Source organism: Ascidia mentula, chromosome 3, assembly GCF_947561715.1.
Source record: "Ascidia mentula chromosome 3, kaAscMent1.1, whole genome shotgun sequence".
Classification (NCBI taxonomy): Eukaryota; Metazoa; Chordata; class Ascidiacea; order Phlebobranchia; family Ascidiidae; genus Ascidia; species Ascidia mentula.
This window is the reverse complement of record NC_138568.1, coordinates 2,523,122-2,537,627: the sequence shown is the minus strand read 5'-3', so window position 1 is coordinate 2,537,627 and position 14,506 is coordinate 2,523,122. Positions and strand designations below refer to the sequence as shown.

The 14,506-nt window shown below is 40.6% G+C and overlaps 1 protein-coding gene across 1 annotated transcript; it reads right to left on the bottom strand.

Moving 5' to 3' along the window:
• Window positions 1-2,218: 2,218 nt before the first annotated feature.
• Window positions 2,219-12,827, bottom strand: LOC145894160 (cilia- and flagella-associated protein 61-like). The gene is made up of 22 exons (XM_082982635.1): window positions 12,702-12,827; window positions 12,238-12,390; window positions 12,041-12,162; window positions 11,544-11,728; window positions 11,349-11,476; window positions 10,928-11,062; window positions 10,529-10,724; window positions 9,860-10,101; window positions 9,573-9,673; window positions 9,241-9,436; window positions 8,688-8,816; window positions 8,061-8,328; window positions 7,559-7,710; window positions 7,021-7,234; window positions 6,498-6,601; window positions 6,008-6,202; window positions 5,505-5,775; window positions 4,979-5,246; window positions 4,583-4,766; window positions 4,202-4,403; window positions 3,738-3,913; window positions 2,219-2,547 (listed from the first exon to the last, which is right to left on the bottom strand). The coding sequence occupies exons 1-22, from the start codon at window positions 12,735-12,737 to the stop codon at window positions 2,314-2,316; spliced, it is 3,891 nt and encodes a 1,296-aa protein (XP_082838761.1). The 5' UTR covers window positions 12,738-12,827; the 3' UTR covers window positions 2,219-2,313.
• Window positions 12,828-14,506: the final 1,679 nt, after the last annotated feature.

Below are 14,506 nucleotides of genomic sequence, written 5' to 3'. Positions count from 1 at the left end.
TTCCAAATTTCTGACCTCTAACAAGTTTCAGACGCTTTCAGCTGTTTAGTGATTCGGGCGGTGGTGGGAGGATCGCCTTGTGTTCCACTGTGCATTTTGGGTTGCAGCAGATTATCGCTTTGTACGCAAAATACTTGCAGTAATGCTTATTTTTCCCTACAAAGATTTGTTGTAGTCGTTGTACGTGAATAAAACAGGAACTGACCATTAGGCGAAATCTATATTTCCTTGTTTTAAATAATAGATCACACTAACGATCATCGTTTGTTGCCCTTTTTTGAGCTCCCGGAATTGTTGCAAGTTGACCATAGAACGCCTAATGTTGACGAATACCGGTTACTGCTGGTAAGTTGCAATCGGACGTTTCGCAGCAAAATTAATACCCATCCACAAAGCTTTGCGGTTTAATTAAATGTGAAGTCGGATGCCTTTCAATTTCGCTTTGACATTTTGCCGCCTTTCCCTTGTGAGATAAAACCCACACCACTCAATTACCACCGGCCGCATGGAAGTGATTACTTACGGATTTCTGGACGTTATCCAGACTCCAATTTCACTGTGGGTGTGCTCTGACCTAATTTCCTGCCCTTAAGAAGTTTCGCGCGTTAATTTATTTGTTAAGTTATCGGTTTAATTAAACCGCCTAAGAATACGATAAACCCAGATATCATCCAAAGTTTCGAGAAAGTGGTTTTCCTTATCACATTTGGTTGTTATGTTTATCTGCCATGTTGTTTTAAATAATCTGAGTTAAAATGCGTTGACCTGTAATTGTTGCATGATTTGAATGAGTTTCAATTTTCGTGCAACTTTTATTTTCGTAAGTTAGATAGATTTACTGCGCGTTACTTGCGTACGTAAAGTTTGGCTAGTATTAAAATCAATCAACTTTCCATGCTGCTTATACTGTACACACTACACCGCTGTCAATTTCACACGTAACCCGGTTTCACGTGAAATAAACCGTGGGACGCCCGTGGGAAAACCTGTACAGACAGGGTTGTCATGTTCCGCCAGACGTGGTGTGTAACCTCCAAACCAATCGGTTACTCGGGCTACTTACACTGAATACACCCGACCGCATCACCTTACTTTGAAGCAGCTAAGAGGTCTTACTGAAAGCTGTTGAGGGGTTTGACCCTTGCTTATAGATCTTAGTTGTCAGCTTGTTGAAGACAATTAACCATTAAGTTAACGCGTTTTTAGACATCTCGAAAAAAACATGTAAGTTAATATACAAAACCTGTTATGCTTTTTGCGGAAATGGTGAAAGATCAGAGTTTGAATACAGGTGCAAGTTACCTCTGGGCATTCATGGTTGAATGCAGCCTGAAAGTTCCTAAAGCAATGGCAAATCCCCGCATCAGCACACAGCATTGTTTATGCAAGCGTATGTTAAACTCAAAAACGTCACTTTATCTAGATGAATGGAGGGGCAAAGAACGCCATCACGTACGAGTCGATATCAATCGTTCAGTCGATTCAAATTCGTCACCATGATTTCAACAACGAAGCAATTCTATTCAGGTGTCACAATTTGTAGAAAACCATCTGTTAGTGGCCACACTGCTTTCACCCAGCATTTGTTTGCTTGCGGAAGTAGTTTTGCCGCAAAGTCCGTTGTATATGTTTGCTCTCCACAATGGAGAAGAGCTTTCCCCTTTTGCCAAGTGCGAGGTCAAGGGCTATTGAACATGGCTCGGCAGTCACTTGGATTTAATAAAACTGTGACCAGGTTGCGGTCAACGGCGGTCGAATATCGTTAATGCGGCGGTAATTACAAATTATCTGTTAATACTGTAACGCGTTAAGAGAAATGGAGAAATGCGATGTTACTGGGAAGAAACCTCAACCGAAAACCTAATTAGCAACATACATAACAACTTTACAGGGTGCCAAGTTTTTCTGAGTCATATGGTTTTGTGTTTAGGCACGAAATCTGGTGATGTTAACATGAAAAACATACACTAAAGGTGTAAAGTCTCCATGCAGCCAACTTATACCATGTGCCAAGGTTGGCTCGGAAGAACAAGATTATCCACGCGTAACTTCTTTGTTATATTCAAGTATAATAATGGAACGTTGAAAATCATCCACTCTTTTGATTTCCTCGTGAACGATCTGACACTTGCGTATACTGCACTGCTATTTGGCTCTAGTTAACAATTTGATACAGACCTTTAAATTCTTGCAAAAAAGGTTGTTCTGTTACTGTTCATATTGTATTAGCACGAGGCAAAAATCACAGAAGCGCGACATATTTTATAAAAACGCAGAATACACGAAAAGGTCTACGAAAAACCACACACACATTTATACCATCCCGGGTTTGGCGTACATGGGAAGGTGGTAGTAGTTATAACTGAGGAAGCTCAGGAGTCTGGCTTCCGTAGCTTTACGCTGACCAGTTGATATGTAGCTTCTACACAGGTCCTCTCTCTGCTCTTCGCTGATCACCAAATCCTCATCTATCAGTTTACGGACGTTGGCTTCAATCGACGGCAAAGTATCGGCACCGGATGGTGTTTGCCCCAACAAGTCTCGCACCTTGATGAAATGTAACTTATATTAAAAAGTTATGTAAGAAAAAACCTAAGTCGTTTGTATTTCTGTTGTTTCTGATTTCGCCTACTATTCGGCATCGTCGGTATCACTAAAATAGAATAACTGTCGGGAGATACAATAACTGTCTACACATATTTTGAGAGTTCCACATGTAACTTTAGTGTTGAATATGAGGATTTGAACCACAAATTGCAGACGATCACCTGTTGGCCACCGTTCTTTAAGAGATAACACACACAAACCACGCGCTTTTAAACAGGACCACCACATGGTATAAATTATAAAAACATATATTTCAACCCATGGGCATTGCCAGTTCCGGTATAGTAAATACACACGAAACAGTATAAGCGGTTATTAAGTACCGAAAAGTACTGATAAACGTCTACAATAAATAGACTAAGAATTAAAAACAACCTCAACCTGTTACGACAGTACATATGACCAGGCTATAGCAAAGTAGAGTGAATTGCTGGTGATTACACAGATATGCTTGAGGCGTCTATATACGAAATATTTGTTTCAAAACCTGATACATATCAGCAACCGCCAACTAATCCCACTGGTGAAATTATATCGCTTGATCGCTTTTGTGGTAATTACCACGCCGATAAACAATGAACACAAGCAATAAGCGCCACGCGCACCGACAAACTTTGTATTTTAAAGTAAATCTGTGTAAAAGATTTCCTTCAACGCCAGCCCAAAGATTTCCCGCTGTGTTTATCAGGTAAATGAGAACCAATCACACTCTTAGAGATTTCTAGATACTCTATATACAGCAGGGATGGGTAAACGTTTCGAATCACGGGTCAGAAATTATCCCAAAAAATTGACAAACGGACCAGCGGTCCATGTTTGTACATTGTGGGCAAACAGTGTTTACGCCACAGTTTATGAACAAATCTTTTTACGAACTATAAAAATATGTTTCAGGGAAACAAAAAAGGCGCAGTGTGAACAGTGATGTTACGTGACACTGTATTATAACAACAGACCTAGAGGCCAGATTTCAGTCGGGGGCCGGAATTTATCCATATTTGCTCTACAGATAGACCAGAATGTAGTTACTTATTCTATGATAAAACATCTATTTTTTCAGGACACTATTTATTCCCGTTCGCAACCGTAAAAAACAAGACGTAATCCGCAGCACTCTCTCATATTCTCACCTCCTGTCTGAAGTCCTGGAATCGGTCGTGGAAGAGGGCGGTGCACCATGGCTCCCGGAAGAAGAGGAAGAGGTCTGAGATGAGTCCTTCGTCCACTCGGGATAGGAGGTTGTTGAGATATCTCTCATGAGTTCCGTACAATCGGATCAGGTTGTTCACCGGCAACCCAACCTTGCCTGAACACAAACACAATTATCACAGGTCGCGTACGGTTTGCTTACTACGTATTGATGTTATCCAAGGGAATGTTAAGTGAAAATTTCACCATAAACAAAGAGAGTACGTCGTCCATAGACAACAATTACTAATTCTGCTGCAAGTCAACTATTCGGTGAAGCAAAATTCAGTTATCGAGTGGCAACAATCCGTATCAGTGAAAGACTTAATATTTACCAGCAATTCAAGCACACATTTCTCAAACAGTTTTTTATCAACTATTATGTTGCCTTACGCCGACCAATCACCTGGCAGGACGAGGCACGTGATCGTCTCAACGCGACGGTATTGGTTGATGTGGAGACGGAAGTAGTTGCCGGTCTCTGGCGACCCAGTGACAATTTCACGGCCGTGGTCTGGATTGTTCATCTGCGTGACGTATGGAGGTCGCTCACCGGGTTTACGCACGTGCAAGTACCGGTAACCACCAGGTAGTTCCCCGTGGACAACCTGATTCATAAAAACGTATTTGCAAAATTTGTTACAAAATTAAATGTTAATGAGTTGTTGAGTTGGATCGTATCTTCTCCATAAACATAGTATATTTGGAATTGAATATTAATTGCAGTTTATTACATTAACAAAGACATCAGGTCATATTTATTATTTTCAAACCCTCAATCGGGTACCTTTGCCTCGTTGTAAACCGGTATTAGTTTCTCGTGTGGATTGTCGGTTGTAAAAGCGGTTCCGGGGGTTTCGGGCTTAACTGTGGTAGCCGGAGTTAAGGGTGGCAGCTCGTTGCTGCCCTCTAGCGTCGGATCGAACATGGGCAGAACGGACATCGCCAGACGAAAACCAATTTCACGCGAGCTGAAAAATGGTGGGCGTTGAACAGAGACCAATGAAAGACGTAAAAACACACGTAAGCAGTTAACTATTTCGTGCTTGAATCACTGCTTGGCCCAACAGGTAACTATTGCACTGCGATCTGTGATTGCAATAACGAGTTGAGTACTAAACCACACCTTGCTAACGCTATAAACCAACATAAAGAAACATCACATACGAATATACTCAGTCACCTGTAGTTCTCGTGCCTTGACCAGTATGCGTCCGCGTGGTACCGCCTGGCGTACTTTGTTAGTGGCCCGGCGGCCCGAATCGAGCGGTCGTTTGTACTGAAGTTTGCGTCTATGGTTAGTCGCCCGTCGAAGACCAGGCACGAGTCGTTTGCTGCGCGGAAACTGAAGGTGTCGATTCGCCGCGGATGAAGAGAAACAAGCCCGAGGCAAGGGAGCGACGCCACAGGCTTAGCGGGGGTAGTGAAGCCGAGAGATGTCACTTTCGTACCTGAAGTAACGAAAAAAACATTGCCGAGAGCCACTTTAAGTGAAATTTACGCTGATTTTGATATCTATTGTATACTAGGAACGTAAAACCACAGAATAGTTGGTAGTGTATAAATGGAAAGGAAACAATTAACAGAAAAATATCAAAACTGTTTTACATCTCCGACCATTATCGCGAATTAGTAGGATCTCAAGCACTCTTCATTGCCCACATAACAGATAATATACTGCCTGCAAGGAGCCCATAACCACGGCTTACCAGTGAGCGTGGCTTCCACATCCCACTTAGCAAGCACGTGATCGTCCAAAACCTTGATTCCCAGCTTCTCGAAAGCCTGGATGACGGTTGCACTAACCACAGGTTCGTTGAACGGATCACCGTCGCATTCGTCGTCACTTACTGATATCGGAGAATAGTGGGGCGGGGGGCGCACAAGCACGATGCGGTCGCCGGGAACTCCGCGGGAAATTAAGAGCTGAATTGCCGCGTAGGCGTCGAATGTGCGACCGTACACAACCACAGAAGCAGACTAAAACGATAAACTTGAATAAACGGAAACAGGTAAGTCAACTTGCTAGATAACTGCAGGCAAAACCAAGCTATAACGGCAAAGTTGTTTTATTTTGCCTACTGCAGGCTACAATAATGATCCCAAGTTGCCTGCGCTGAAATTACGATTGTTCTAACGTAAAAGTTATGCAACTTTTTGCAGTATTTTATTCATTCAACTACGACATATGTTTATTGTGAAGTCTACAAACCTTGTCGTCAGTGAACATTTTCGTCACGAGCTGACCAGCCCACGCAGATAACAGTCTTGCGTCACAGTCGTCGTTCAGCGCCATCACATTTTCAGGCGGTGGAATGTGGGGATCGAGTGCACGCAAGAGGGCGCTGGTGGGTAGGTCGTGGTTGGTTGCCATGTCATCGACGTCAGCACCTGTTGGCTGCGGAATCTGGAAGTACATGTAAAAAGTTGTAACTATAAGACAACGTTGGCATTGCATTTGTTTTGTCTTGCGTTTTTAACAGTGACATGTCGTATTTGACCATTTTGACCAAAAGTTTCAAAGATTAACGAATTTGCAAGTGTCACGTTATTGCACAATAGTGGTTGAGTATTTTATTTTGCTCGCAATGAGTACATAGAGTCACCAGTTACAATTTACAACAAAACACAGTGTAGTTTACTTAAAAACACATGAAAAGCAAGTTGCATGTTGTTTTGACGACGTTTTTTGCTCTACCCACCTGGTATTGCTGTCCAGTACAAAGAATTAGGTGGTCGAACGACACTCTTGTATCGTCACACATTATAACTTGCTTGTGCGGACGGTCTATACCAGTCATGTTGCCTATGACACATCAGACAAAAGTAAAGCTGTGGCGCTTTCATAAAATATTACGTTAATGAGCTATAAATCTACTGCAGAATTAGGCCAAGTTTGAATAATTTGAAACATATCGAATTCAATGGCATTTTCGGTGCATACTTAAAATGGAAAACTTGTAAAATATTCTGTTGGTACAAAACCTGCGATAGCCAGAATAAAATTACATACAAGACAAAACACTAACAAATAAAAAAATATTGAAAAGTCGTCATATGGATTTACAAGGTTTTGCGTTTTTTTTCCCACACCGGGATTCGAACCCATGATATCCTGGCCACGAACCCCGATCAGATTTTCTGGTTGATTTACAGGCATTGCGCTTAAACGATGTTGCCAAACGATGGTATTTCGCAGACATATACACGCTCTTGTCACCTCACCTTGTACCACATTAACCCAGGATCGCAGGGAAAGTCGCGCCAGGTCATCTTCCGAATAAGTGTGCGCGTTGGAGCGTAACGTGTCGGGGAGTCCCCTTCTCGATATGAGCGTGAGGTTGTTGAAGCGCAAGTGAGGGCAGAAACACATGCTTTCCAGGAAGGCGAGTCCAAGGTCAGAAGCTCCAACCACCACTATACGGGCGTTGATGGTCACCTGGGTAATTTATGAAACTCAAATTGATTTTCTAAGTTTAAAACACGAACAACTGACGAAGCAGTTTCGATGGTGTTTACTGGGTTGCCAATGAACATACGGATTGAAAACATGCAGAAAAATTATACAAAAATCTGTTTAATGGAGCAGGTGTATTGTGTGGAAAACATGTGTCGTGGCGTGGACAGTTTTTTGAATATCACATGCGATTGTGGGGACAAGTCGTTGTGTCATAGAAATCCCAAAGCCCGTCCCTCTCGTGGGGCTTGTAGCCGAGAACTAGAACATTTTAAACGGAGAAAAAGCTGATGTGGTCTAGATCACCTTTGGTTCAAGTGTCAACTTTCGGTTGATGTGGTAAAGCGCGTAAGGGGGAAGATCTGCCATCACACGCTCGGAAGGAGCGTTTATTCCAAGCTCAGTGGTTGGATATTCGATCTGTCGACGCGCTCTCACGGGAACCAGGAAGTTGATGCCTGACGTAATTGTAAGGAAGTACATGAGTTAAATTTACTGAAGAAGAAACTTTTTTCCGCAATACGTTGGGAAAGATAGAAATAACTTGTGTTTTTCTTTAATAAAGGGTTTAAAAACTCGCCAAAGAATTCGGTATTGCTTCGGATCACGTGATTGCAAAGATTCATTTGGCGAAAAAATAATTTGCGCAACGGATTAAACAAACTCAGGGGAACATGCCTTATACCGTACTTGTCAAATTTTACACTGGGTGTATTTACATAAGAGAGACACATATCTTAAATAGACAAACGGAAAGTGGCTAACTTCGTATCGATTTTATTTGTATCGAACATGCCGTATTCCTTACCAGTGATCAGTGAATGGCGTTCGAGGCACTCTCGCTTGGCGTAGCGCGGATAGACGGGATAATACACACACGACTTGTGCCCCTGACGCAAGACTTCCTTAATGAAATGCTTGGAATAATGCTGGAAGATGGGGTTGAGAGCGAAGTGGTGGAGGTGCGCGTGTTCGTCGCGTCGGTAGTGGTTGAAATAAATGAAATCCTCTACGTTGTAATGAGAGCGAACGTGCTCGATGTCCTCTTCTCTGCGGACGATGCAGATTCCAACCACCTGATCGGAAGGAAGATGAGTGATAAAGTTTTCTCGTATGATCTGTTTATCGATGCAGATAGGGTTGTGACGTTTTTCCCAAATATTGTCATTATTACACTTATTTTTGGCGCTACAACAGAAGTTCTTAAACTTAATGTTGTCGGAAATTTGAGAACCATTGCATTACAATAATTCACAGGGTAATGATCGATGAAAATGTTAGTGTTGACCAACATGCGTATTTAACACTTGCTTGTTCAAGTTGCAAAAACGACACATTTGCTTCCGACAGCAAACACTCGTCGTCAATGCCAACATTTTTTCGTAAAGACACTCTTTTCGTTCTGTGAGAATGCACGCCCCTAGCCCTCCCCTACCTGACCAAGACAGTCCGCCACAAACGCCTGTATTTCTGTTCCATCGTGGTCTCTGCGCGCTGAATTGAAAAGTCGCAAATCGGCTAAAAGGTTCTCGTTCATTTCAATCCCGCCGACAAGCTTTTCAACCTGGAAAGAAGATTTTTTAAACTTTCAAAATAACTCAAAGAGTGATGGACGATCAGCGTCAGTGCGGTATTTTATTTAAAATTTTACTGAAATATTAATTTCGCCTTGGCGGCATCGTCAGTGATCGTTCATCACTCGTTGTGAGTTATTTTTGGATATCTGACAAGACAGGACAGATCCGTCGGTACCACATAGCAAACAGACTGATTCCTGTTGTCTGAATGACATTTTTTGCTTTTTTTAAACTTTAAATTTTTTCTACATACGCTCTATCCATATCCATACCCATACAAAATCGGTAATATCGCAAACTGATCACAATAACAACAATCAATTTGCCACTTGTATCACTTTGATCCGGCACTGATTGTGTTTCCATCTTATCACAACTTACGGTTTAGTGTCCAAAGGAATTTCAATTTACCTGTTCGTAATCTTTGGTGCAAGCAAGGCGCACTTTGAAATCCGATTTGATCAAACCGTACCGATGAAATACGTACAGCTCATGCGGTACGTTGGCACGAGAGCGGGGAGTTACTCTTACGAACTGTTGGATGAGCGGGAATTCAGGCGTCAGATGAGGGACTGTTATGACAGCCACATCCTTTTTCGGGAAAAGCCTACATAACAAAACCGGTCAAACATTGCAAGTAAAACTACAAAATCGCAAATTAACTTACTGACCCCAATCTAACCATGTTACAGCTGTTACCCAATTAACTTTTTCAGTGACAATCCCCCGTAAGATTTTGTTACCTGAATATTTCGGGCAGGAAATCGGATGACCTCATTTCATATTGTTCATCAATGCAGAACAGTTGAATGGAGAAGGCGTTTGGGTCGCCTTTGTACGTTGGCTGTCACACAAATAATATATTCTACATCGTAATGTACTGATAGTTGCAATTTATCAAATTCTGTTTGTATTTCCAACACAATATAACATATGGGCCAGCTAAGAACCGAAATTGGTTATTGTGAAGCTGACCCTAGGACGTTTGACAGGCTTTTTTTAGTGCGAATATTACGTCTAACTCTCCCACCTTGAAATCCTCTCTGTCGCTCTCTGTGACAAAAGAAGTGCTACTCAGAAAAACTTCTTCTTCTGTCTCATCGGCGCTTTCTTCCTGTATAAAGGAAGTAGTGCTGCCCCCAGCCATGTGGAGCTCACTAAGTTTTGGTTGCATGGCAACGGTTGACCCGCTGACGGAGGTTTGTGAAGGCGCCGGTGTAATTTGTTCGTGATCAGTGGCCACCGACACTGACCCAGTGCGTTCCTTGTCCACTACATACAAAAACATGGGGAGTTAGACATGACTGTGCTCATTTTTGGTTAAAGTTGTGAGTCAGCAGAATATTGGAAATATTTCTTTTTAAAAGTTAGGACATTATGTGATGATGAACGTCGGACAATGAAAGGACAGATTATTAAAATATAATATGCATGGCAGCAACAGTAACATAATATTTATGTGTTGTTGTAGTCGTTTTCATGCCTTTGCCACAATACCACATGAAATGGACCTTTGGAAAATATAATAAAAAAGTTGGAAAATATAATATTTCCAATTCCCCATTTTGCTAATGTTCAATACTTCGGTCTGATGTATCAAATACCGTGTACACAACAGTCTCACCAAGCAGATACATTTCATGAAATATAAACTTAAACCCCCAAGATTAAAAATATATTCAGTTTTTCTTCCACCCACCCATTACATCTGAAGTTGATCTGACAGAATTGTCACTTTGTTCTTCTTGTACAGCAGACACAGATGGTGTGGAGACCACAGATTTAATAGGAACAGATTCTGGTGTGGGCTCTTTTATTACTTTCCTTTCTCTTTCAAGGATGTCATCAGAATGTGGTTTGCAGAGGCCATGGAATGAATCAAGCTCATAGCTTTTCTACAAACAACATATCTTTTTTAATTGAATCCATCGAACAGTTTGCCTCAAAAACAATGATCAATTGAATGTTTGTTATGCTTCATCACAAAAACAAGATATTTTACATTTTACAATTTCCCAAATTTCAAATGTGACTATTTTAACGTAAGTTTCAAATCAAATTGCTTAGCACACCAAATGCAAAATAGGAAAGAACCTACTTGTAGAAAGTCCACATTTACATGAGCACAAATGCTCATGAAACCAATTGCTTTTCCACCAACTTCAGCGACCACAGCATGGTTTTCTTCGTCTTGTGCTTCGATCATTTCAGCAAGAAAGTAATTTCCATAGTCCTGTAATAAAAGTAAATGATGCCATCATGTGATGCAACATAGTAGTAGCACAATCCACACAAAAACAACAATAAACACATGGCAACCGACCCAACTTATTTTAAACTCATTATGTAGAGATACAGAAAATACATGCATAAAAGAGTGTGGGTCAACCCAAGCAAACAAAATTTTCAGGGAATAACAGATATCACTTTGCCTGTGATGAAATTTAAGTTGTTCAACCAGAGTAACCTATCTCTTTATATTTTGTTTTGAAAACCTGCTTTTTATAACATCAAAAAACCTCTGTGAGTGTATTGTTGAGTCTTTTGAATATCGGCAAAAGATCATCATGGTCCTCAACAACGGCCTTTCGAATATGTAGTACTGGAATGTGGTTATGGCGGTGACAAACATACAGCGAATGATGTCCTGTAAAAATAATCTAGTCATGCCATTATATAGTTCATAGAGAACAAAAAAAGTAACATCGCTATACCTCCGGGAACACCTTTATCCACAGACTGAAATATTTCAGCCAGAGCTGGCTCGAGGTGGTTGTCAGATCTCAGAGTGATAAATATAAACTGCAGTTCAGGCACTGCATTAAAGACAGTCCGTACAATCTCACTCGCACATCCGATGGTGTAGTCGTCCCTTGCCACAAAGTAGTGTAGGAACAAGCTGGAAGAAGATATATGAATGATACACAACATGTATGTATAAAACTTTGTGATCTATGCATAGTTGTGATACATAAGAGTCAAGAAAATTTTCCACACATTGAAAAGTAGGAAAGGAAATGAGCCAATGATGAGTAAGCTACATACAGTAATGTACACTGCTTCAACGTATAAGGTCTCGTAATGCAGCTGAAGACTCTGGTCTAGCTGGTAAACTAGCCACAACAACATTTACATGAAGAAACAACCATAAAAACAGTTATAAGAAGGAACCAACAAAAAACATCAACAATAAAAAACACTACAGCCAAACCTATTTAGCGGGGAGGTTTTTGAGGTCAAAGAATATTTTAAGTCCTCCATCCATGCTTCCCAACTTGCAGGGTCACACACTTCAATTTGTGGGTGATCAAGAAATCCAGCAAATCCCAATACCTAAATCAGGTGTTATTGTACACTGCAACCGTAACAACCATAATATATGCATGACAAGTTTCTTGTATGAGCTACCTCATTTTCTTCATTGCTTAGTGTCACAGAGAGATTGGACTTCTCTATCAAGTGCACAATGTTCACTCTTCCAAACTGTGCATTGGTTCGTTGGGCTACCAGGTCCAAAATTGCAGGTGCATCAAATGATTCAGTACGCCTGGCATTTATGACCTGGAATAACATTATAGAGAAGCATTTTTTTAGTGTTTTTTATGTTTTGAGGAGGTTGGGTTCTTTGACATTCGTGAAATACAAGCAAATACATGATCAATTCTATTTTTTATGGAAATATTATTCAAGAAAGCCAGCACATATCACAAGATACTTGAATTTGTTTTCTGTTTTGCTAAATATAGGACAGCTTACACGGATTTTACATGTTAGATACCCAGCAACCAGCATGGATGGAGCATACAATTGGCCTACTTTTAAACTTATATTGTTAAAAATTAAACTACACCAAATTTACCAAAATGTACTACCTCAGTTGGGCCATGAGATGATGCAACAGTGGTCATGTTGGTGTGTCGCTGTTTAGAAATAAAATTCCTAGAGACAACAAAATAAATCCAACATCTTTTTGCTGAAACTACAAAACTTTTGGTTAACTTCACAAGTAGGCTTCGTACGAATGTTGTCATAACAACTAGCGCTAGAGAGCAAGATATTTTATTGCGGCCAATACTTTCTCCAATCAAGAGATTTTGTCGAAATATCTAGCTCCAAGGACCAAATTTGTACGTAATTCTTGGTAATATTTGATAGTTTAGGGAAACAAAAAATGAAATTAATTTTCTGTTGATTCCTAAACTGAATAGAAGTCAAATAGCAACGAATTCAGAGTGATTTTTATCGTTGGGTTTGTTTCTGCTGCATTTCATGCAAAAAGATACCAGGAACATTTTAGTTTAGCTCCTGAAACTTAAAAACCCGAAAGGTGGATATTAAACATACAAACATTCCCGCTGTGAGGTCAAATTTAATGAGTGCAAAAAAGCAACGGTTACGAAATTCAAAAAAAGAAATAATTAGACACTAAAATATTGATGGGAGTGGGAAAGTAACGCATATATGCGATGCCATGTCGCATTATGAAAGGTTTATGCGGTGCTCTCCCCCATAAGCGTTTGGCACAAAATTTAAGCTGGTATGGAAAAAGGTTTTTGTTTGTCGTAGTGTCAACACTAAGTATTTTTTTTACTTTTTTGATTGCTTAGGAAAACAATCATAGTATTTTTTGTTACTTTTAAAGTTATAATGTTTTTGTTGCTGCCAGGCATATTGTAACTTAATAATCTGTTCTTCTGGCAAAGATAAAACGTAACTTTATTCACCGACGTTTCGCCTGTCGGTGAATAAAGTTACGTTTTATCTTTGCCAGAAGAACAGATTATTAAGTTACTTTTAAAGTTATTCACATTTCCATAAGTTTTGCGAATATTGGAAGGACCGACCAAAAAATTAATTTCTAGCCTTCATAAATTGTTTATAATATCAACGTTTTATGCTATGGGCGTCACAAGCCATGCAAGACACGACCGGCTTTGCTCAAATCACGACTAAAGGCCTCCTTTTTGTATGACGTTAGATCAACAACCAGTGTACGGAAGTACAAGCCTTGAGGCATGACGATGTCAACGCTCAGTTGTCAGCTATTTAGTTCAGAAATATAGACACTAACGTCATTTGTCATGCCCGTTGCGCTGTTCAAACCGCGCTGTACAATAACAAGCAAGTTTGTGTATGGCATTAAGATTACCAGTAAGCTTTCGTTTACGTGGCCTTCCATTTAGCGCCAGTGCTTGGTTATACATTTTGGCTTTAAAAATAATAAATAGACGGATTTGTGGAAGCGTTGCCCATATGAGGGTATTCAATTTCAGCTTTTCAGGGCGGCAAGAATTGTTTGAATAATGCCTATTGTGTGGAAAATTATCCCTTTATCAGCAGCACCTTAATTAAATCATCGCGAAATCCTATGTATTGTATACTTCATTCAAGAAACAGCTGTTTTTGTGCATTTTTCACCGAATGCACCGACGCCTGTGTACATGAAGACGTAAGCGTTTTTCTTGACGCATTGCTGCGCCGGTTCAAGAAAAGCATTCTTCGCGCAGGCGTTGAACGGCAAGACCTTGAGAAAAAAGTTTATCGACGTTGAATGGTAGTATTTAAACGTGGCGTGTGCCACAATCGAATGACGTGTTTGGACACGAGACTCGGAGTAAGAAAGGTGCTTCCCAGTGAACCAGGAAGCTACTTATTGGGTTCTAAAGGATATCCCGGC